The sequence below is a fragment of the Coenobita brevimanus genome, chromosome 47 (genome assembly GCF_032717465.1).
Source record: "Coenobita brevimanus isolate Jiangsu-jjx chromosome 47, ASM3271746v2, whole genome shotgun sequence".
NCBI lineage: Eukaryota > Metazoa > Arthropoda > Malacostraca > Decapoda > Coenobitidae > Coenobita > Coenobita brevimanus.
In genome coordinates, this window is record NC_137000.1 from 10,681,296 (window position 1) to 10,704,130 (window position 22,835).

Consider the following 22,835-nt stretch of genomic DNA (forward strand, 5'->3'; position numbering starts at 1 on the left):
GTCAGCCGTGGAGATGGAGCCCCACAACGTCACATCTCCTGCACTGCCTTATCCTCCTCTCTCTCCTCCTGCAGGGGGCTGTGGAGACTAACAACTTCTACAGGGTTAGTGATGTTGTGGATTTTTTTTTTTCTTTTTTTAGCAGTGACCGGGTTTTGGAAGGATGATGATAGTTCTTCTACTGGTGTGATTTAATTTTCCATTATTCTAGATTCTATTAATCGTACTTATGGCAGTGGGAATAGGGTTATGATGGTGATGATGATGGTGTGAGTCAGGGAACAGAGTTAGGCTGATAGTGTTGATGGTAATGACAGTCAGAAAGTCAGGTTTAGTTTTTGTTGCTGCTGACAATGATATAATTAAAACCTTTGCCCCTTTCAGTTGCGTTCCCAGTACCTAGACAAGACGTGGGTGTGTTTACGTCTGCCCTGCCTCCTTCTCACTCTCCTGGCCCTCCTCCCTGCCTCTCTTTGCGACCTCACACTCGGCATTAAAGAAGTATGTCAAAGTTTATTTCTGTGACTGGCACGTTGATATTCTTTTGTAACTTATGCAGTCTTCAATAATCGATTTATTAGTTATTATTATTATTATTATTATTATTATTATTATTATTATTATTATTATTACTACTACTACTACTACTACTACTACTACTACCACCACCACCACCACCACCACAACCACAACTTCTACCACTACTATTTCCAGGATCTAGTGTGGCAGTGCGGGGTGGTGGCACTGGTGTTGACTGGTTTCCTCCTCATCCACATGATCAATCAACACCCGGAGTTCTCCATCATGGCCGTCATCTCCTGGGACTTCATCGCCCAGTTCCTCAAGGGCGTCGTTGTCGTCACGGTCATGATCTGCACTTTCGCCTTCGTCTTCTACAAGCTGATGGGCTCTCAGGTGGGCTTCCTGAACCACTGGCAGGCGATGATGAAAATAGTGGTGTGGATTGTAGGAGAGTATGATTACAACTCCTCGTTCCTGGATAATGAACCGGATTATCCTTGGCTGGCGAATGTGCTCTTCATCGTCTTCATTTGCACCGTCGGAGCCTTTCTCATACAGCTCCTCAAGACGCCTTCCTCAGACGAATCCAAGCTCATGTTCTTCAGGAGCGCGAGAAGGGCGAATCTGCTCCTAAATATTGACGTGTGCCTCCCTTGGCCGTCCATCAGGAGGAAATATGTGGTCGCGAAGAAGAGGCAAGGGAAGGAGGGGCCCAGCACACCCTTAGCCCTGAGTCAGTTCTTCGTCAGCTACGCCGCCTGGATCGGGAAGCCTCACGAACCAGCCGAAACCCAGAAAAAGGATCAGTTTATCTCTGCTGATGATCTGCCCGAAAAGCCTGCCGATGTTCCCGCCATCTTGAAGGAGCAGACGAAGAAAATGACCGAGATACTGAACCAGATCGTGGACAACATCCACAAGCTTAATGAACAGCAGCTAGAGATCAAGCATAAGCTAGCCGATCAGTCTCCAATTATCAAAACGTTGAGTAGGCAAGTTATTGATCTGGACAAAAAGGTAAAAGGGTTAGTGAAAGAAGGAACACCGTCACCGTAGTTTTATTAAAGAAGTAGTAATAGTAGTAGCAGGAGGAGGAGGAGGAGGAGGAGTCCCGTTGTCAGAGCGTTTCATGAACAAATGGATTACCAGGACAAACCCACACGCATTCAGGGAACTTCAGGATCATTCACGTCAGTACTGGTCAGCTTACATCCAATTTAGCCACTCTAATTTCACCTCTGCTGTACCCACACTCCAGCAGATCAGTTTGGTCCTGCGTCAGTCAGTTTAAGTAGAGCCATGAGCATAAATTCGTCGACAGTTCCTTTCCAGTATTGTGTCCTGCCTTCTAAATTTCTCGTTCCTCCCCAAACGACAAAGGGCTGTATTTTCGTGTGGTTAGGAAACATACACACATCTCTTCTTTACCAGTTTATTTCTGATTCTGCTCCGTTACGCTATTTTTGTTACTCATGCAGTCTGTGCCGACATTAAATAGCTGTAAGAAGAGAAAAAGAGGATATTAATGGGCAGTTTGGAAAATAAATCGTTAAGGAACAGTTTTAGGGAGCCTGTTTACCCGACGGGAGAGAGAATGGAGAGCAGAGGGGCCGTACTTATAAAACCTACATCATAGGTGAAAGTCAGGAATGTGAGACTTAAGGAGTAGTTCATCATAATAAATCGAGACTTTGTTAGGCAGAAATCATAAGCTGCTGAGATAGCGGCTCGCTATATGTAGCACTTGAGTTTTGAAAATTGAATAATAATAATAATAATAATAATAATAATAATAATAAAAAGACGTAACAAAAAAACTAAAATTATCAGGATATTTTTAAAGAATGTTCTCGGCGAAAAGTCAACTGATTAATGTCAAGTTTTAGGAATTATTTATTTACCACTTCGTTTTAGCGTGGACGCCAGGAGATGTTGCCTCACCACCCTGTAAACAAAACAAGACCACCGACACTAGCGGCGTGGAGAACTCCAACAGCACGATGGAGAAACGTACAACTGGTCGTCACTACTGGAAAGTTGCATTTTCCCGGTTGCAAGGTAACGCAACGTTTAAATAACTTTCATTTCTGGCGTGAGAGCCGTTGGGACAAGTTGGAAAGTGTTTGATGGGAGGAAGGTTGTTGTTGGCCCTCTAGACTCATCCAAAAATTTGTACAAGAAAGTATTATTTTTCCATTTTTACAGATCTTATTTTTTTTTTTTTTTTTTGCGTAGTTAGGATGAAGTACTGAGAAAAACTTCGTCGTACAGTACTTTGGCTATAGTTTTCGACCTAGTAATATATTTTAAGCAACGAAAAATCGCATGTTACAACCTTCGAGATACAAGGTTGCAAGGTTAGGCTTCAATAGTCCAGTAGAGTTAAGGGTACAGACACACACGCAGGTACACATTCCCAAAGTCTTACGAATACATAGTGGAAAAATTGAACCGTCTGAAACACACACTTTACTATGTTCACTTTTTCTTGGCTTAAAATTGTCATCTTTCCATTTCCTTCAAGTACAGGTGGACGAACGATAGTATACTTGTGTACCTGAACAATCAGTCTACGCTTACCTTGTGCCGCGTCAAATGTGTATACCTGTATGCTGCCGAAATGTACTGTATGTTAGCGTTGATTAGGATCTTTGTGTTAACATCATAGGAGGCTTCATAGTACCGCTTCCTTATCAGTATATCTGCATACATGCTGAAGATAACATCCAGTATCAGCCATTCCCATATTTCGCCAATGGGGGTTGGGATATGCGGCCGGGGCATGTGACCGACTCAGGGAAGGTGGACGCCCCTGCCTTGCATAGTCCCGGGGTCATCTTTGGGCAAGGTGCAGCACCGGTTAGCCCGCCAAAAATGTAGCAGATGGATGGCTTCCATCATCCACAGATGTACTGCCATGGGGGTGACATAGGGTCAGGACCCGGTAACTGACCTTGCACAAGACTCCCAGGCGGAGAACGCAACCGCTGTTACTCTTCTGTTGGGAGCTTTGCCTCCTGCATTATTCCTGCACCTCGTCGTGTGGAAGGACCCTGTTCCTACTCTGGCGACGCATTGTCGTGTAATGGAAGGCGACAGCTTGCCTGCAGTCGATGGATCTGCTCGGCCAGACAGACCGTAGTAGGGCGATGACAACCAATGGGGCGTGGGAAAATTCGAGGTTTCAGGAGACCCGACCACCCTACCCCCCTGGTGGAGTTTTACCTGAGAGAAAAATCTCCTGTCGTTTCTTGGTTTTTGCACGGGCTGTCTTTGAAATGCATTGTGTCCAGGTATCTCAACACGAACGGAACTTGAATTTGGCTTTTTTTTTCATTTTGTTCCTAGAGGATATAATACTTGTGGGCTTGAAGCCTTTGGTTCCTTGTTCATTGCTTCTCAGTAATGTTAGAAACTGTGTAAATGCGGGAGAGTGGAAACCCAAATTAATCCAGGTGGTGTGAGGAACTTCGTAGCACTTCTTCCCGAGCGATTCAGTGCGCATATTACGCCATAGTTTTCTCTTGTATGTTATTTATACCATTTCAGTGTTGACAAACCATAGTTGGCATCAGTAACACACAAGAGGGTTATTGAAGTGCAATATGTGGAATAAATCGCTAAGAAAAGATGTGTTACGGTATCTCCAAAAGCACACACAATACCAGGGATTTATTTTGTATATTACACCATAGTACTATTTCATCTCAACATAATTTTCACCAGAGAATATTAAAGTGTGATATGAAGAGTGAATATCAATTTCTCGGTGCTGTGTGTGCCAAAAATTGAAATATACATACACTCTTGCTAACCACATCGTTTTTAATATTTTCCTTCTGGTTAGATGAGCTACGTGGGAAAGTTGTCAAGAGTAAAGTTATTCTCTACACGACTCCTTTATTTATTCTATTTCTTTTGTCTTTATTCTTGTTGACTTGTGACGATTAATGCAGCAAGAGAGAGGCTGTTTGAAGAGAGGGGGATTTGGGATAGATACTACCTTTACTTACCTCATCAGTAATATATATCTTTCCGAAGTTAAATATAAGTGAGAGAATAAACTAAATAGATAGACAGACAGATAGATAGATAGATACGTAAACAGACGTCACCGTACTGAAGGGTTTTATGAAGGTTGTCGCTAATTCCTTCACTGTCTCAGCTGATGAAATTTGCTGTTAGATAAAGAAGTTATTGTACTGAAGGGGTTGCTGCCTGATTAAAGGGACTGCTGGAGAGAGAGAGAGAGAGAGAGAGAGAGAGAGAGAGAGAGAGAAAGAAAGGGGGGGTAATCACGACCTAGTGTAGATGGATAATTAACCCCTTCATGTCAAGATTCTCTCTCTCTCTCTCTCTCTCTCTCTCTCTCTCTCTCTCTCTCTCCAGTTTTCTTCTTCCCAAATGTCAACTTCTTAATTCTCTTTCGTCTCTTCCTTTTCCATCTTTTTTCGTGTCTGTCGCAGTCTTCTTTCTTTCTCATCTTCCCTGTTCGATTTAACTTTTTTTGTGTGTGTTTTCCTTTCCATCTGCATTGTTATTTTTTTTTCATCTTAAAGCATACTGATCTGAGAGGCAAATGACTTAGATATCCTGAAGTTGTCACGTTTTCTGCAAGCCGGGTCGCAGAAGAAAACCAGATTGTATAGATCACTGCAGTATATGATTCCGTAGTAGGTCGGTTGGCAGGACGGTGGACTGTGGTTTGTTTAAGTTAGCCATCCACATCAAATTATCGTCCTTTTTTTTCCTTTAAGCAATCACTACACGACAAGCTTTGGGCAGTTTGAAAATACAAAAACATGTTAACAGCGTAAATTTGTTGAAGGCAAGTTGACGAAAACGACCACTCGTGTGTGCATTAAAAAATCCATGCCTTTCTAGATTTTTTTTTTTTTTTTTGACAATAGGTCGAGGGTCAAGGTTACAGGGCAAATTCAACATTGACCTTGCCCTGTGACTTTGATCCGTGACCTATTTTATTTGAAAATCGACAGGTTTCGTCATTACAAGGACCTCAACCCGTCCACCAAATTGGGTTAAAGTCGAGTGATAACTTTATCTCTGCCGAAACTACCGTGAGAATAGTTCCGGCTGAGATAACTCGAACAGTATTTATCCGAGTTTAACCAAATTTGGTGGAATGATTGAGGGTCTGCCACGAAGAAACCTATAGTATTTTAGAACAATAGGTCAAACTTCAAGGTCACAGCCTAAGGTCAGCGTTTGCCTTGTTCTGTGTCCTTGATCTTTGACGTTCTAAAAATAAAAGTAGGTTTCGTCCGGGCCTCTCCCTCAACCTTTACACCAAGTCTGGATAACATAGGACCAAAAACTTCGAATTATCCCCAGCCGGAACTTTTTCACAGTCGTTCCACCCATTATATAACTCAAACAGATTTTCAAATTCGATTATAACCAAATTTGGTGGAAGGGGAGGGTCTGCCTGTGAGGATGCTTGTCGATGTGTAGAAAATAGGTCAGAGGTCAAGGTCACAGGGCAAGGTCAATGGTGAACAAGTGAGTGAAGTGATCAAGGTGAAGGTGATGTGTATGTGGTGAAGTGAGTGGGGTTGTAAGAGATGAGGTGGAGTGAAATGAGGTGAGAGGAAATGTAAGGTGATATGATGTGAAGTAAGGGCTAATGTAAGATGATGTGGAAGAAATGAGGTGAGATGAGATGAAGTTAGGTGAAGGTAGGTTAATGTGAGGTGATGTAAATGAGATGTGGTAAATGAGTGAAGGAGACTACAAGAAATGAGGTGAGGTGAGATGAGACGAGGTAGGGTACAGCGAGGCAAGGTGAGGTGATGTGATGTGGATGGGGTGAGGTGAGATGAGATGAAGTAAGGTGATGTGAGGTGAAGTTAGGTGATGTCAAGGAGATGTGGTGAATGAATGGAGATGAGATGATATGAGTTGAGATGAGGTGAGGTGAGGTGTAGGGTAGAATCAGGCAAGATGAAATGCTGTAATGTGAATGGGGTGAGGTGTGGTGGCGTGGCGGCGCGTGGCAAATGACGCGCGTGCCACCACCACCACCACCACCACAACACGACCGTCCCCAGTGCCGCCACCCCCCTGTCAGTTCAGTGCCAGCAGGGCCAGAGGATACACGCGCGTCACAGTGCCTCCCCGTACCACCTCCCTGCCCCCTGTGTACGCTACTGTGTTTACTTCACCACGCACCGTACCGTGTCATAATCGTGCCGTACCTTGTCATGCACCGTGGCTGTGGTGATTGTCTGTGAGGTACCCCTGAAAGCATATACCTGGGGCGTGGCTCTGGAGGCGCTGGAAGGCTGGAAGTGTTGGGGTTTGTGAGTAATCTGCCACGGTCTTCTGCCATCGCTGCTGGTGCTCACAGCGGGCCATGGTGAGGCCCGGGCTAGGGTGAGGCAGTGTGCAGTGTGAGGGTGATAAGTATGAGGTGTGGTCTAGTGGTGATGGGTGGGGACTGCTGCTGATGTGATCGTGGCCAGTGGTAGTGCTGGTGAGGGCGGGAGTGCAGGCGGCCTTGGCTCCGCCCATGTCCCTCACGGCCCAAGAGGTGGTGGAGCGCGCGGGTGTGGAGCTGTCCAAGTGCATCACGGGTCTGGGCCTCCGATCCCGTAGTAGGGAGAGGGAGGTGAAGGAGCCCCCACCGGGAACTAGCGGCACTGCGTCAGGAGGCGGCGGCGGAGGCGGTGGGAGCGAAGGAGGCAGGATGGGTTCGGTAAGACGCGGCGGCGTGATGGAGAAGGTGGCCAATGTCCTGTGTGGCAACAGCGTGTCCTCCGCGGGCTTGGTCAACGGTAAGGCCAAAATGGACAAACCTCTGCCGCCGGAGAAGCCAAGTCGGTTCCTTCTGGGCAAGGTTAGGAATGGTGGTGTTGCCTCCCCGCCTCAGCCAGGACCCGTCCCGCCCTTGAACGGTCACCAGGGGTCACCAAGAGCATTAAGGGCCGCCAGGTCACCCGCCCACTTGCTACGAGGTCACAGGTACCTCCCGTGGGACGAGCTGCTCCGTGACGAGGCTTTTTTAACCAGATTTTTCTCGTACTTTACTCCTATCGAAAGGACTGTTCTAGCGCAGGTGTGTGTGCGGTGGCGTGCAGTGCTTTACCAGCCCCGCTTCTGGCACGGAGTTCGTCCCGTCCTCAACTGCAGAGAGATGCGTCATGTCAACGTCGAGATGACCACGGACATGCGACGCCGGTTCTACGTCTCGGTGCAGAAACGCGGCTTCGACTCGCTGGTCCTGATGTGCGCGAACGACGAGGACCTGATGGATCTCGTGGCCAATTACGCCGTCAACCACACCAAAGCCCTTCGCTCTGTGGCTCTGCGATGCTCTAACGTCTCCGACAAGGGCCTAGAAACTCTGCTGGACCACCTGAACGGAGTGTACCAGCTCGAACTCCAGGGCTGCAACGACGTGACGGAAGCGGGACTTTGGGCGTGTCTCAACCCTAGAATTGTGTCTCTCTCGGTGGCGGACTGCATAAACGTGGCCGACGAAGCCGTGGGGGCGTTCGCTCAGCTTCTCCCCTCCCTCTACGAACTCAACCTCCAGGCCTACCACGTCACAGATGCTGCCCTGGCCTTCTTCAGTCCCCGGCAGACGTCCACGCTCTCCATTCTTCGACTCCACTCCTGCTGGGAACTCACCAATCACGCCGTTATCAATATAGGTGGGTGGAAGACGGCATTTTAGTAGGCTAGGGTGAGATTTGAGTCTGGAAATGTGTGTGTAGATGAAAAAAATAGGTCAGAATGATGGTGATTGTTGTTGTTGTTGTTGTTGCTGGTGGTGATGGTGATGGTGGTATGTGTGTGTGTGTGTGTGTGTGCTGTATCTTCACGCGAATCCTGTGTGTGTGTGTGTGTGTGCTGTATCTTCACGCGAATCCTGTGTGTGTGTGTGTGTGTGTGTGTTGTTCTTGTACGGCACCTAGCCTAATCACCCCGTCTTTCAATAACCACCATGCCCGCTTAGCATTACGATATTTTTACAGGAAATCATCACCTCTGTCTTCTCCCCTTCCTCCTCATCTCAACCCTTCTTTCATCACCTTCATTCACTCATTCATCCGTTCTTTCATGCATTACTCTTTCCTTTCTTCTTTCGTTCATTCATACATATATTCATTCATTCAGAGGTTTATTCATTCGTACATTGTAGTTGTGGTTCAGTGTGTTATGAAATTATGAAGCGAGTTGTAGGCCAAGTTTCGAAAGACACTTCAGAAATCATCATCATCATCATCATCACCATTACAGTAACTTATTATCATCATCATCACCATTACAGTAACTTATTATCATCATCATCACCATTACAGTAACTCATCATCATCATCATTATCATCATCATACAGTAACTCATCATCATCATCATCACCATTACAGTAACTTGTCATTATCATCATCACCATTACAGTAACTCATCATCATTATCATCATCATTATCAATATCATCATCATCATCATCATTACAGTAACTCATCATTTTCATTATGATCACCTTAGATTGTTTTCGTCTATTAGAAGTAGGATAGACAGGATTTAAAAAAAAAAGGATGGGAACGAAAAGTAGGAAGCTGCCATCATCGTCATCATCATCATCATCATCACCATCATCATCATCATTATCACCATCATCATCATCATCATCATCATCATCATCTGTTTTTCCTTATTTTTATTAAACTGGGATAAGATCAAGTAATAAGGAAGGTGAACACGCAAAAGTAGAAAAGCTATCATCATCATCATCACCATCATTATCATCATCAAGAAATACGAATGGTGAAAACGCAAAAGTAGGAGAGCAGTCATCATCACCATCATCATCATCATCATCAAGATATACGGATGGTGAAAACGCAAAAAATAGGAGAGCGTTATTATCATCACCATCATCATCATCATCATCATCATCATGTTCCCCACTAACTGATAGAATATGATAGAATCAGAGTAAATGGAAGCAATCATTGAACACTGATGCGGTCAAATACAAAGGCATCAGAGCGGAACTTATGCAATGTTATTTTTGATTATTGTGCTGTATGGCCCCTCTCTCTCTCTCTCTCTCTCTCTCTCTCTCTCTCTCTCTCTCTCTCTCTCTGAATGCTGCTTTTAGTCAGATATTATGATCTGTCTGTTTTTGTCGTCTGTCTGTCTATATGTTTATGGCTTCCGTCCTTTTCTATCCGTCTGCATGCGCTCCCCCCCTCGTCTCTCTCTCTCTCTCTCTCTCTCCATTGTCTAGCTATTTTTTCTTCCATTATAAGTGTGCATTCTGTATAAATGAATGCAAGAAAAGAATAGGAGAAGAAAAAAGGACGAAAAAAAGAAAAGAAAATACACCTCTGGACAGCTATCTCGTGCTCGTGTTTGCCCACCTGCGTCCCTCCCGCGAATCTCAAGCGGCGAGCGAAGCAGTGAACGAAACGGCGGAGGAAACAGGAAACGGTAATTGAAAGAGTGAGGGAAAGTGAGAAAAACGATAGTGGACAATGTGTACTAGTGATTGAGGCAGTAGGTAGTGAATGAAGAGGTGAAAGAGAGAATGAAAGGCTGAGAGAGTGAGGGACCAAGTGAAGGTGTAAACGAAGCAGTGAATCAGTAGCAACGAAGCAGCAGGTGGGAGATGAGGCTGCTGGAGGTAAGGGCGGTGGGAGGGGCTTGGAGATCAGTTGTTTCAGAGCAGTGTGAGAGGAAAGGTGCGATCTACAGGTGTATCTTGAAGTGAGGGAGGGAACTGGATACGGATGAGTTAGACTAAGGACTGCTGGGCCTTGATAGCAGGCTGTGAAGCCTATGCCCAGAGTCGGACACATAAAAAAAAAAAAAAAAAAAAAAAAAAAAAAAAATTGAGGTTAGTGCGAAAATTCTCTCTCTCTCTCTCTCTCTCTCTCTCTCTCTCTCTCTCTCTCTCATGCCCACGGGATATGCACACACACACACACACACACACACACACACACACACACACACACACACACACACACACACACACACACACATGAACTCGCAGCAAAACAGCGATCAACACACACACATTCACACACACACAACCTACCCACCACATCACACCTTTCCTTCCCCCCTTCCCTTCCCCCTCTTTTCCAATTCCATCCCCTTTGCTTCTCTCCCCCACCCTCCCTCCCTTCTTTTCCCCCTCCACCACCTCCCCGCTGCCTGCCCCTCCCTCCCTTCCCCTCTCCACCATTGCACCACGCTACAACACGCAAAATTCTGTCTGGCCATCCTCCCAATCCCCATTCTCACCCCCACTCCCTCACTCTCATCCCTTCAACCATCAGCGTATACTTAGGGACGTTTGAAAGGATCGTAGTCTTTTGTGTAAATTAATTTTTTTTTTTTTTTTTGCCATCTGCAGGCGATTTTATTCATTTATGCTCGTCAGTCTCCTCCTCCTCCTCCTCCTCGAGCCCTTCTTCCTCCTCCTCCCCCTCTTCTACTTCTCCTCCTCCTCCTCCTCCTCCTCCTCGGCCTGATAGTGTTAATGTTTCCCCACATTAATCTCCATTCCGTATCCCTGTATGATTCCCTGATCTGTATAAAGCATTGCGCAAGACTTTAGCCAGACATAGACCTTAATTACTTTGATGATGAGACAAAGGTAATGATTATTTTGAAGACGTGAGATGTAAAGAATATTAAGTAAAATGCAATTACCGTCAGTATGGGATGCAAAGAAGTCTGTAATTACTTTGAAGACGTGCAAATTATAAAGAATATAAAACACACTGTATTACTTTGAAATTACCTTGATTATGAGACAAAGACCCTTATTCTCGTAGGTGAAGGAGGCTCCCTGACACCTCTTCCTTACCGATTTATTTTTAGATATAGCTAGTTAATATCCTTTTGCAAGTTATGTATGTTAAGCGAGGCGATATTACAAGAATTTACGTAACAGAGTAGGACAGAGCGATGTAGTTAAACAAAATAAATCGCTAAGGAAAAGGTTTTAGGGAGCTTTGAAGAAAATACGGGCCAAAGATTGCGTTTTCCGTTTTTCTGTTTTTATTTAGTATGAGACAACGGTCCTGATGAAGTCTACAGGTATATGAGGAAAAAATTTGGTGGCATTATATTTGGCGTCTTGAATACGTGGGACAAAACCTTAGTGACGCTGAATGTAATTTGAACAACTTGCAAAATAAAAGCTTTAGGTAGGAAGGCAAGGAGAAGAACGTAACAGGAACATTTTACCAGTAGAGAGTCCAAGAGAAGAACGGATAGTTAGAACATTTTTACGAGTCGCAGAACAGATTTTGAAGGCATGATGAACAGTGGGAGAAGAGGAATTGGGGACAGAACGGGCCAAGGGAAGAACGGAGTGTGCAAGGAGAACGATTTTACACGATCAGAATAAAACTGGTGCGAGAAACGGATGAATGAACTATGACAAAAGATCGGAGAATATTTTATAACTCACAGAACAGATGCTGGAGACATGAGGGCCAAGGGAAGAACGGGGACTGCGAGAACAATATCACGCGTCGAAGAACAGTGTAAAGTAGAGCAGGAGGGAATGAATGAAGGGTGGGGCAATTTATGTAGAAACGTTGATAAAGACGAAGAAAAACATCGGAAGACAATGGGAGAGTAAACGAAGAACGGACGGAGGACACAGAAGAAAAGTCATGCGTGGTAGAACAGAACAAAGTGGTGGTAGCAGGGATGAACAGTGGCAAAATACTGAAACATATGACTTAGAACAAAAACCTGGAGTGTGAAAGACCAAGGAATTTACGGAGAACAAGCGGAGAACAAAACTATACGTCGTAGAACAGAATAAAGACGTAGTAGTGGGCATGAATGAAGAGCAGGAGGCCGAGGAGGAGAAGGAAGGAAGGAAGGGAGGGAGGAAGGAGGGTGAGGTGAGAGCGTGTGGGGCAAAACGGGTCGATAATCAATATAGTTAGTGCTGAGTGTGAGGGGGAGGGACAGGGGGGCGCCGATCCCTTCTCCTCACGTGCTACGGGTCGACACACGCTCCTTCCTTGGGTCTTAACTCTGTCTCTGTCTGTCTCTGTGCCCGTCTGTCTGTTTCTACCTCTGTCTCTGTGCCTCTCTGTCTTTCTCTCTGTGATCCTGTTTGTGTCTGTGTGTCAGTTTCTCACTGCTTCTTGTCTGTCCAGTCCCCCTCATGTGTAATACCTCCTCTTCCTTTCCTCACCCCTCCCTCTTCTCCTTCCTTTTCTTTCTCCCTGTTCCTCTTTCCCCTCTCTCCATCTTCCTTCTTCTTCTCCCTCTCCCTCTTCCTCCTACTCTTTTTTTCCCCTCCTTTCCCCCATCTCTTCCCCTTTCCTCATTCTCATTACTGTATCTTTCTTACCTATCTTCACATCTTCGCTCTCTGTCTCTCTTACACCCCTTCCCCTTCCCCCTGGCCTCCTCTCTCCCTCGCTTCACCCCACCCCTCTCCCTCGCTTCACCCCACCCCTGCCTCCCTCTCGGTCTGTTTTGTTTACCTGCGACACGTGTTGATGTAGGTGGTGGTTTCGGCGCGACGCGATACCGAGCCGAGACTGTGTGTGTGTGTGTGTGTGTGTGTGTGTGTGTGTGTGTGTGTGTTTTACCTAGCTGTATTTACCTTGCTGTAGTAGAGACTATGGGGTAAGCTCTTGTTGTCCTCTCCAATATCTGCATTTATCCAGAGAGAGAGAAATAGAGAGAGAGAGAGAGAGAGAGAGAGAGAGCACTACTGAGGTTTCTTTAGGGTATAAATGCGTCTGATATACTGAAAAAAAAAAAAATAGAAGAATAGGCTTGCTTGACGGAATATATCAGATTATACTGTATATTATTTTAACATTTTTTTCTGTAGATAGATACTGATAGATAGATTTATGAATAGATATATAGATAGATAAATTTATGAACTTTAATTTCTTGGCATTTCTGTCCGTCTGTCACTTTATATAAACTAAAAAAATTGAAAATCGGATTATTGATATTTTTAGAAACATATCTATTCTTCTATCTATCACAGGAATATAAAGCCGATGAAGTAGATAGAAGAAGAGTTTGTAGTATTAATTTTATGGTATTTCTATCTATCGTTCTATCGACTTACGCTACACACACGTCCAGAGGGAGTGGAAAACAGATGATGAGGGAGATAGACTCTTTTACTGGTTTCCTGGCGACTCTGTTTATATCTATCGCCTTTCGCTACAGATAGATAGATAGATAGATGACTTGGATTGATAGATAGTTTTGATAGTTAAGATTCAAGCCTTTCAGTAGACGAGTATAGAGGCTGGATAGATATAAGATAGACAGCTAGATTAGAAATAGTAGATAGACGTAGCAGAGATAGATAAATTAAATAGATAGCACCACAGAGAGATAACTTTGACAGACAGACAGACGGAGAGAGATAGACAAGTAGATAGAAACGCACATATATCATTTCGACAGACAGGTAGAGATAGACAGATTAGATAGATAATTAGACAGGTGTAGACAGGTATTATATTTCCTGAGTGAGTGTGTGTGTGTGTGTGTGTGTGTGTATTTCTGGCTTGCGTGACCCCTAACCACTCCCCTCACCATGTTCCTTCTTTCCTGGCCCCGGGGGGGGGGGAGGTCTGCATGATAGAGCTTACCTGGAGGTCTGTGTAACCCTTTCCCTACGATTACGTTATTGTTATTTATTTATTTATATATGTATTTTTACTGCCAGATAATTTTACTTTACCCAGTTGCAGTCTTAAATCTGTTTTAACTGGAGTGTGTGTGTGTGTGTGTGTGTGTGTGTGTGTGTGTGTGTGTGTGTGTGTGTGTGAGAGAGAGAGAGAGAGAGAGAGAGAGAGGAGAAAGAATGGTGAGAATGCGGAGGGGAGGGAGAGGGAGTAGAAATAGAAGGGAGAGACTGGGCAGTGAAAGGGGGAAAGGGAGGAGTTGAAGGTAAAAGGAAAGGATTGCAGATAGACAGGTAAAATATCGAGAATCCTGTCTACCTGTCTTTTGTATATCTATCTATCTATCTGTCTGTCTATTTATCTGTGTACTTATATGTTTGTCTGCCGTATATCTATCAGTCTATCTATCAACCTGTCAGTCTATCTGTCTATCTATCTATCTTAATCTATCAGTCAATCTATGTATGTTTGCACCTGCATGTCTTTTTTGTCTAACTCTATATCTGACTCAATCTATATTTATCTATCAGTCAATATATCTTTCTGCCTATATCTATTTATACACCTGTCTATCTACTTTCTCCTCCGTTTATAAATTTATCTATCTGTCTATCTATCTATCAATATGTATCTATTGACTACCGAATGACGCCGAGAAAGGAGTCTCAATGGGTTTCTCGTCCCTGTTCAGTAACGACCCTGATAGATAGATAGATAGATAGATAGATAGATAGAGAGAGAGAGAGAGAGAGGGAGAATCCTGGCGCAATTTTTTCACGTCAGTCCTCTTTCCACTATTCTGAACCAGGAAGTCTCTCTCTCTCTCTCTCTCTCTAAAAATAAAAGGAATTCAAGCCTAAACGCAGACGATCCAAGAATAGCCTTAGGTTCGAATCCCATACGAGAACCAGGTGTGGGATCGATTTTAGAGAGAGAGAGAGAGAGAGAGAGAGAGCTATTTTTAAAGCAAGGAATTTATGGTGTCCCTGTTGGGCGTTTTTTTCCCCTTTCTTTAATTATCTTTTTTTCTTAAGTAGCCACTGACTCACTCCTCTCTCTCTCTCTCACACACACACACACACACACACACACACACACACACACACACACACACACACACACACACACACACACACACACACACACACACACACACACACACACACACACACACACACCACTGACTCACTCCTCTCTCTCTCTCTCTCTCTCTCTCTCTCTCTCTCACACACACACACACACACACACACACACACACACACACACACACACACACACACACACACCACATCTCTACCACATGCACTCATTTCCAGCCATCACTGAAGTACCACCACACTCACCTACCACATGCTACCATAATTATAAACCCACCACAACCATTACATCCACCACAACCACAACCACTCACCCTCATAGCCACGTTTTCACAACCATAACTACCATCCCCTTCGCCATCACAACCACAACCACTACCACAACAACCATCATCATGAAAGGTAGCCTACAGTGTGGTAAAAGCCTCAGTGCCACATCCACCACACCTAACACGCCGCAGCAACCACAACCACCACAGCTATCAGACAAGCACATCACCTACCACCACAACCAACACACAGCTATACCCCACACCATCAAAACCACCACACAACTACCATAACCATCACAACTACCACGTCTGCTACCACACAACCCCAGCATCTCACCATCACAACCACCACACCCACACACCACCACAACTACCACGACTACCACTACACACCACCACAACTACTACAACTACCACCACACAACCACCACAACTAGGCTACAGTGTGGTCAAAAGCCTCACTGACACAGTATTGGTCTCACTCTTAAATAATTGACGGCTTTAAGGTGATGCATCCCTCCAGCCAGCCTCTTGGTGTCCTCTGTGTCATCCACTTGTTCACCCCTGTTCTCCTCTCCCTTGTGTTCTTGTTCACCTTTGTTCTCTCTCTCTCTCTCTCTCTCTCTCTCTCCCTTGTCTTCTCGGGGTTTTGTTATTGTAAGCCTCTGTTCTTTTATGTTCCTTGTTATCAGTGTTATCTTTGCCTTCTGTTAACTTAGGCACTTCCGTTCTTCATCTTATCTTCACAATTACCCAACAAGAACCACGCCTCAATAATCACCACAACACAACCACCACACCAACCAGACAGTCACACCCACTACCACACTCAACAGAATCACATAAATACGACCACAATCATGACAACTCGCTAACCACAACCACCATTAGCTAGAACCACAATAACAACCACTACCACACCGTAACTGACAGCACAAGCAGCCTACCACAACACAACCACAACAATACAACCACTACACACACCCCAACCACACCAACTACTACCATAACCAGCACCTCTAGACACACCTACTACCATAATCACCACCTCTAGACATACCTACTACCATAACCACCATCCCTAGACACCTACAAACATCCGCCATGCAAACACAACTACACCAATATAATCAACCCAACAACCACTACACACTAACCACGTCACACCAGACCACCACAACCACCACACCACATCACCCCCACCACCACCACTATGAATGCTGTAAGGGACACGTCACTCTGGTTTGTGGATACCTACATACTGAGTCTATTCAGCGTTTTATGTCCGGCTTGTGCATTCAGGACTACTACCCCAGTTCACACACACACACACACACACACACACACACACACACACACACACACACACACACACACACACACACCGTAACAGCCACTACTGCCACACACCAAGCGCCACAAAATTACCACCACCACACACCAACCACTGCAACCTCACAAACACAACCACTCATTAACCACACCAACCACCACACAGCACACCAACCAGACAACCACCACCACAATCACCACCCCACGTCACAAACCCCCCACAACCACCTCCCACACTAACACCACAACATCACAACCTCCACCCCCCCCCACACACCAACACTACCACTTCACCACACTACACTCCCCACACCAACACCACTATGAATACACAGCAATCTTCCCAACACACCAGCACCCACGTACCACACACCACACCACCACACTTCCCACACCTGCACCACACTAAATGCTTTACTAGACGCGCCATTCTAGTCTGTGTCCAGTTATATTCGTGGGGTTTTTCAACGCTTCAGGTCCGGCTTTCACGCTGACGATTTTTTTCTTTGCCGGTCTAAAAGAGTCGCCTGTACTCTGGGAAACGATTCACTACGCTGGGTGGTGATCATAGCCAAGAAATGGACTCCTGGTGGTCTGGTGGCTTAACCCCTTCGCTGCCATGACGTATTTTTCATTAACTGCACTACCACACCAACCACACAATTATATCAACCACACAACCACACTTTTAACAGTTATATCAACCACACAACCACACATCAACTGCCACACGACAACCACCACATCACAATCACCACATCACAATCACCACACCACAACCACCACACCACAACCACCACATCACAATCACCACACCACAGCCAATGCACCACTACCACCATTATGCACTCAACTACCACACCGCAACAACCACACCACACACCACAACTCCCACAGCCGTCTCCCATACAAACAAGACGTTAGCCACAACACCACAACTCACACACCAACGATTTTTTCCTTGTGAGGCTAAAAGAGTCGTCTGTACTCTGGGAAACGATTTACTACGCTGGGTGGTGATCATAGCCAATAAACTAAATGTAGTCCATAAGAGATACTGAGATTTACTGCCACCTAATGCTCTTTACGGGAACATGATGGGTTAATTAGGTACCCTAGCTCAGTAACCCTACTCAACCTGATGAGTGGATGGTTAGGAATGTTGTATGGGGTCTGTTTCTCTTCGTTATCGTATTTATTTCGACATGCCAGTCTGCCATCATTTATTTATTAGTTAATTTATTTTTTTGAGTCGATGTGGGAGTGGGTTTCATGCAATGTGTGACGTCTCTTACGTTCAGTACTTTCAGACATCCAGTTCCAGTCGTGTGTGTGTGTGTGTGTGTGTGTGTGTGTGCGCGAGTAAATATCCCAGGTGTGGTGTATTCATTGTCCTCTCCATTTTTCACATTCATTGCCCAATTTGACTTATTTTTACTCCTTGTATCTGTCTGTATATCACGTCAGAGAGAGAGAGAGAGAGAGAAACTATCTAGCCTACTTCTCTTCAGACCAGCTAACGATGTAAGGTACCGTAATATGATAGGGATAGCCTGGGATGGGGTAAGGGAGACGGGTGAAGGCTGTCAGTAGAGGGGAAGAGAGGCTGTTGTTCGGGAGTCAAGGTTGCTGTCAGTTTCGTCTCTCTCTCTCTCTCTCTCTCTCCACTATTTAATCCCTCTTAACTTCTGTCTTCCGTAGTTTCTGTCAGTCTTTGTGTCTGTCTGTCTGTCTGTAATAATAAAGGAAAAAGAAAAATCCGATAATAACATCTGTACCGTAATAAAAATAATACTGTTAACAATAATAATAATAATAATAATTATAATTTTTTCATAATTTTCCTTTTATACTTTTACTAGTTCTCTAATCACAATTTTCCATCTTTTTTTTCAGGTAAGAGAGAGAAATGTGTCTATGTCGACGGTGGGGTGAGTAGGAATGGAGGTTGGGGGTAGTGGGTGGGGGGTATGTGTGTTCATCATCATCATCATCATCGTCATCATCATCATCATCATCATCATCATCATCATCATCATCATCGTCATCATCATCATCATCATCATCATCATCATCATCATTATTATTATTATCTGTAGTGTCTCTCATATCACCTTCATTATTATCTAAAGTGTCATTATCATATCTTCGACATAATTATCATCATTATTTTATTATATCTTCATTATCATCATCATTATAAATATCAACATCCCAGTCCTTGTTTGTATCCTCCTCCTCCTCATTATCGTCATCATCATCATCATCATCATCATCATTTGTATCATTAATCTCAAAACCAGATCCAGCCGAAAAAAAGCTTATTAGGGATAATGATGCCAAATTAATAAAAATAATATAAAAATAAATACACAGGGAGTTGGATAAAAAGCAGCTCCCTTCAAAGTAATTAATTTATTGTTTATTTCTGAGTCGTGGTGATAGTGGCTTTGGAGATTCCGTAGCACTATTCCCTTGGCGATTTTTTTTCTTTTGCAGCTTTATATCCTCTTGTTTTTTTGGTCGATGCAAATTATGTCGAAAATAAAATGATCTAGATAACAAACGCGACAATATTTTGATGTAAATGGGAAATAAATCGCAATGGAAGAGTTGCTACGAAGCCTCCCATCCCACCTGGCGCATGAGCCTTATACCTCTATCTGGAAGTAAAGTTTTTTGTTCCTGTCGTACAGGAAACATGGAGATATTATGATTTCTTCCCCATTTTCTCTATTATTATTATTATTATTATTATTATTTTTGTGAGACTAGATATTACTGATTCCTAACTTATCGCCGCACGATCTTAAAATGGAAAAAAATAATTCACGCATTTTGAAGTGGTGTTTATAATTGGGGGAGAACGCTTTTTGCCCGTCTTGGATCTTCTTTAGGTATTGATAGGGACAGGATATTTTGGTGAGAGAGAGAGAGTATGGGAAAGAAGGGGAAAGGGAGGAAGGGAAGTGTGTGTGTGTGTGTGTGTGTGTGTGTGTGTGTGTGTGTGTGTGTGTGTGTGTGTGTGTGTGTGTGTGTGTGTGCCAGACAGTGCTCTCCCTCCGTGCTAAGAGATCTTTGTATGCAGCACGTGTTAGGAGTGTAATGTTGTATGGAAGAGAGACCTGGGATGTAAAGGAAGAGGATATTCTTAGACTCAAACGTACAGAAATGACGATGATTAGATGGATGTGCAGTGCGTCATTGATTGTGAGGCCTGGGGGGGCTAGGATAATGACTGAAAAGTTGAGAGGCAGGATGGGACTGGAGTGTACTGGTGCTGTGATGAGGAGTGGTAGATGGAGATGGTTTGGGCATGTTGAAAGGATGGAGGATGACATTTGGGTGCGGAAAGTGAGAAGTGTGAACGTCGGGGGTAGGGTTGCGAGAGGCAGACCGGAAAAGACCTGGGACGAGGTGATAGAGTGTGACCTCAGGGATAAGGGACTGAATAGGGAGGCTGCCAGAGACCAAGCAGCGTTGAAAGCCGCCATTAGGTGACCAGGGCCGACGCAAGCAAGCATGTTGGATCTCATATAAACTAAACGAAATGAAATAATAATAATAATAATAATAATAATAATAATAAAAATACAGGTAATAATAATAACGATGTGGTTAGTGCAGGAGTGACTTTCCGCTACGTGTTTGGGGTGTGGTGAGGTAGCCTGGAATGTATATAGGTCAAACCAGTACATTGATTGACAAGGAACCTAGTATAGTTATTGATATAGGATATTGTGTGTGTGTGTGTGTGTTTTGTGTTGAATAATAGGTCAGTGTGGGAGAGTATAGTGTAGACAGTGTGTGTGTGTGTGTGTGTGTGTGTGTGTGTGTGTGTGTGTGTGTGTGGCCTAGTCTGCGCATGGTAAGAGTGTGTCGGTGAAAGCAGAGTGCGTTTATATGCTATGTAATCTGCCACAAAAGAGTGTTTGTGGTCAGAGGGTGGTGGGAGAGTGTTTGTGGTGGTGTAAGGGTGTGGTGGGAGAGTGTGTTTGTGGTGGTGTAAGGGTGTGGTGGGAGAGTGTGTTTGTAGTGGTGTAAGGGTGTGGTGGTGTGTCGTGAGGGTATGGGGGTGTGATGTGGTGTGGAGTGGGTGTGGTGGTGGAGTGTGTTTGTGAGGGTGTGGTGATGGGGTACGGTATGTGTTTGTGATGTGGTGGTGAAGGATAGGGGTGTGTAATGGTGTGTAGTGGCAGTAAGAGTGATGATATGGTGTGTTTGTTTGTGTGGTGGTGGTAGTGAGGGTGTGGTATAGTGTGGTGTGGTGTGGTGATCAGGATATTGTGGTATGGTGTGGTAGTGTGATGAAACTGTAGTGTGGTGTAATTGTGCAATGGGTGCTGAGTCTGGTTGTGCAGATGTGGTAGTGTGGTGATATGGTGTTAAGGTGATATGGTGTGGTATTGTGGTGTGGCGTAGGTGTGGTGGTGTGGGGTGGCTGGTATAGACATTTGGGTCAGTGTGGCGTGGTGTGGTGGTGGTGGTGGTGGCAGGGACGGGATCGATGAAGTGCAGTGGTTGTGGTGAGGGTGTGGCGTTGTGGCAGTGTGGTGTTGTGGTGTGGTCATGTGGTGTTTTGTGGTGGTAGTGTGGTGTGATGTGGTAGTATGTTGTGTTGTGGTGTGTAAATGTTGTGTTGTGGTGCGTAAATGTGGTGTTGTGGTGTGGTAGTGTGGTGATGTGGTGTGTAAATGTGGTGTTGTGGTGTGGTAGTGAGGTGTAGACGTTTGAGTCAGTGTGGTGTTGGTGGTTTGACTAAGGTCAATGAGAGTGCAGAGGTTGTGGCGTGGATGGGATGTGGTGTAGGTGTGTTGTAGTGATGTGGCTGGATCAGTGTAGCGTAATGGTGTAGTGGTGTTGAAGTGGTGTGAGGGTGTTGTGGTGGTGGCAGTGTAGTGGTGTAGGGGTGTGGATGTGGTGGTATGGTGTAGACAGCCAGGTCAGTGTACCTTAGTGTGGTGGTGTGGTGGTGTGGTGTTGCAGTGTGGTGGTGTGATTGTGGTGTTGTGGTGTGGTGAAGAAGGATCGATGACGTTGTGATGTCTCTGGTGCGGGTGCTTTGTGGTAGAGTGCAAGGGTAGTGGTGATGTTGTGGTGTGGTATAGGGATTTGGTTCAGTGTGGTGGTGGTGTGGTTGTGAAAGTGTGGTGTGAGGGAATGACAATGTGTGTGGTAAGGGTGTATGCTGGTACTGTAGTGTGGTATGGTGTGATGAAGACATGTAGGACAGCGTTGTTGTATGCAGTGGTAGTGGTGTGGTGGTGATGAGGTGGTGGTGATGTGAGATAGTGGTGGTGATGTGGTATAATGATGTGGTGTGGTGGTGGTAATGTGGTGTGTGATGGTGTAGTGGTGTGGTAGTGATGTGGTAGTGATGGTGAGATAGTGATATGACTGGTGTGATTGTGATGTAGTGATATGGAATGAGCGTAGTCCAGTGGTGTGGTTGGGGTATAGCGGTATTGTGGTGGTGGTGTAGTGGTGTAGGATCGATGAGAAGCGGGCCCAGACCCCGCCTTAAGCGTGGACTGTGAATACCAAGCCCATCTTTACATGCAGTCCGCCTAGCCAGACCCTCACTGCAACTTTTATCGCATTATGCCCGGGGTTAGCGAAGTTTACCCCGTCTATAAATATTAATGTATCCCCTTATAGAAAACGGATAGGTGAGGAAATATTCGGCTTTGATTATTATTATTATTATTATTATTATTATTATTATTATTTTTATTATTATTATTTTATTAGTATTAGTATTAGTATTAGTATTATGTGTTTTATCGTATTATGTCCCTATTTAGTTAAGTTTGTATCTCCTCTAAATAGTAATATAATATCCTCTTATAGAAAACGGGAAGGTGAATTAATAAGCCAGTGTTAATGTGTGTGTGTGTGTGTGTGTGTGTGTGTGTGTGTGTGTGTGTGTGTGTGTGTTTCTT

General features: G+C 44.6%; 1 protein-coding gene across 1 annotated transcript in view; it reads left to right on the forward strand.

The window, feature by feature from the left end:
* The first annotated feature begins 7,051 nt into the window (after positions 1-7,051).
* The window catches only part of LOC145398943 (uncharacterized), a 176,529-nt gene continuing 160,745 nt past the window's right edge, over positions 7,052-22,835 (forward strand). The window contains exon 1 of the mRNA XM_080271681.1: positions 7,052-8,195. Within this exon, the coding sequence (XP_080127807.1) occupies positions 7,052-8,195 (1,144 nt within the window). The remainder of the gene's footprint in view (positions 8,196-22,835) is intronic.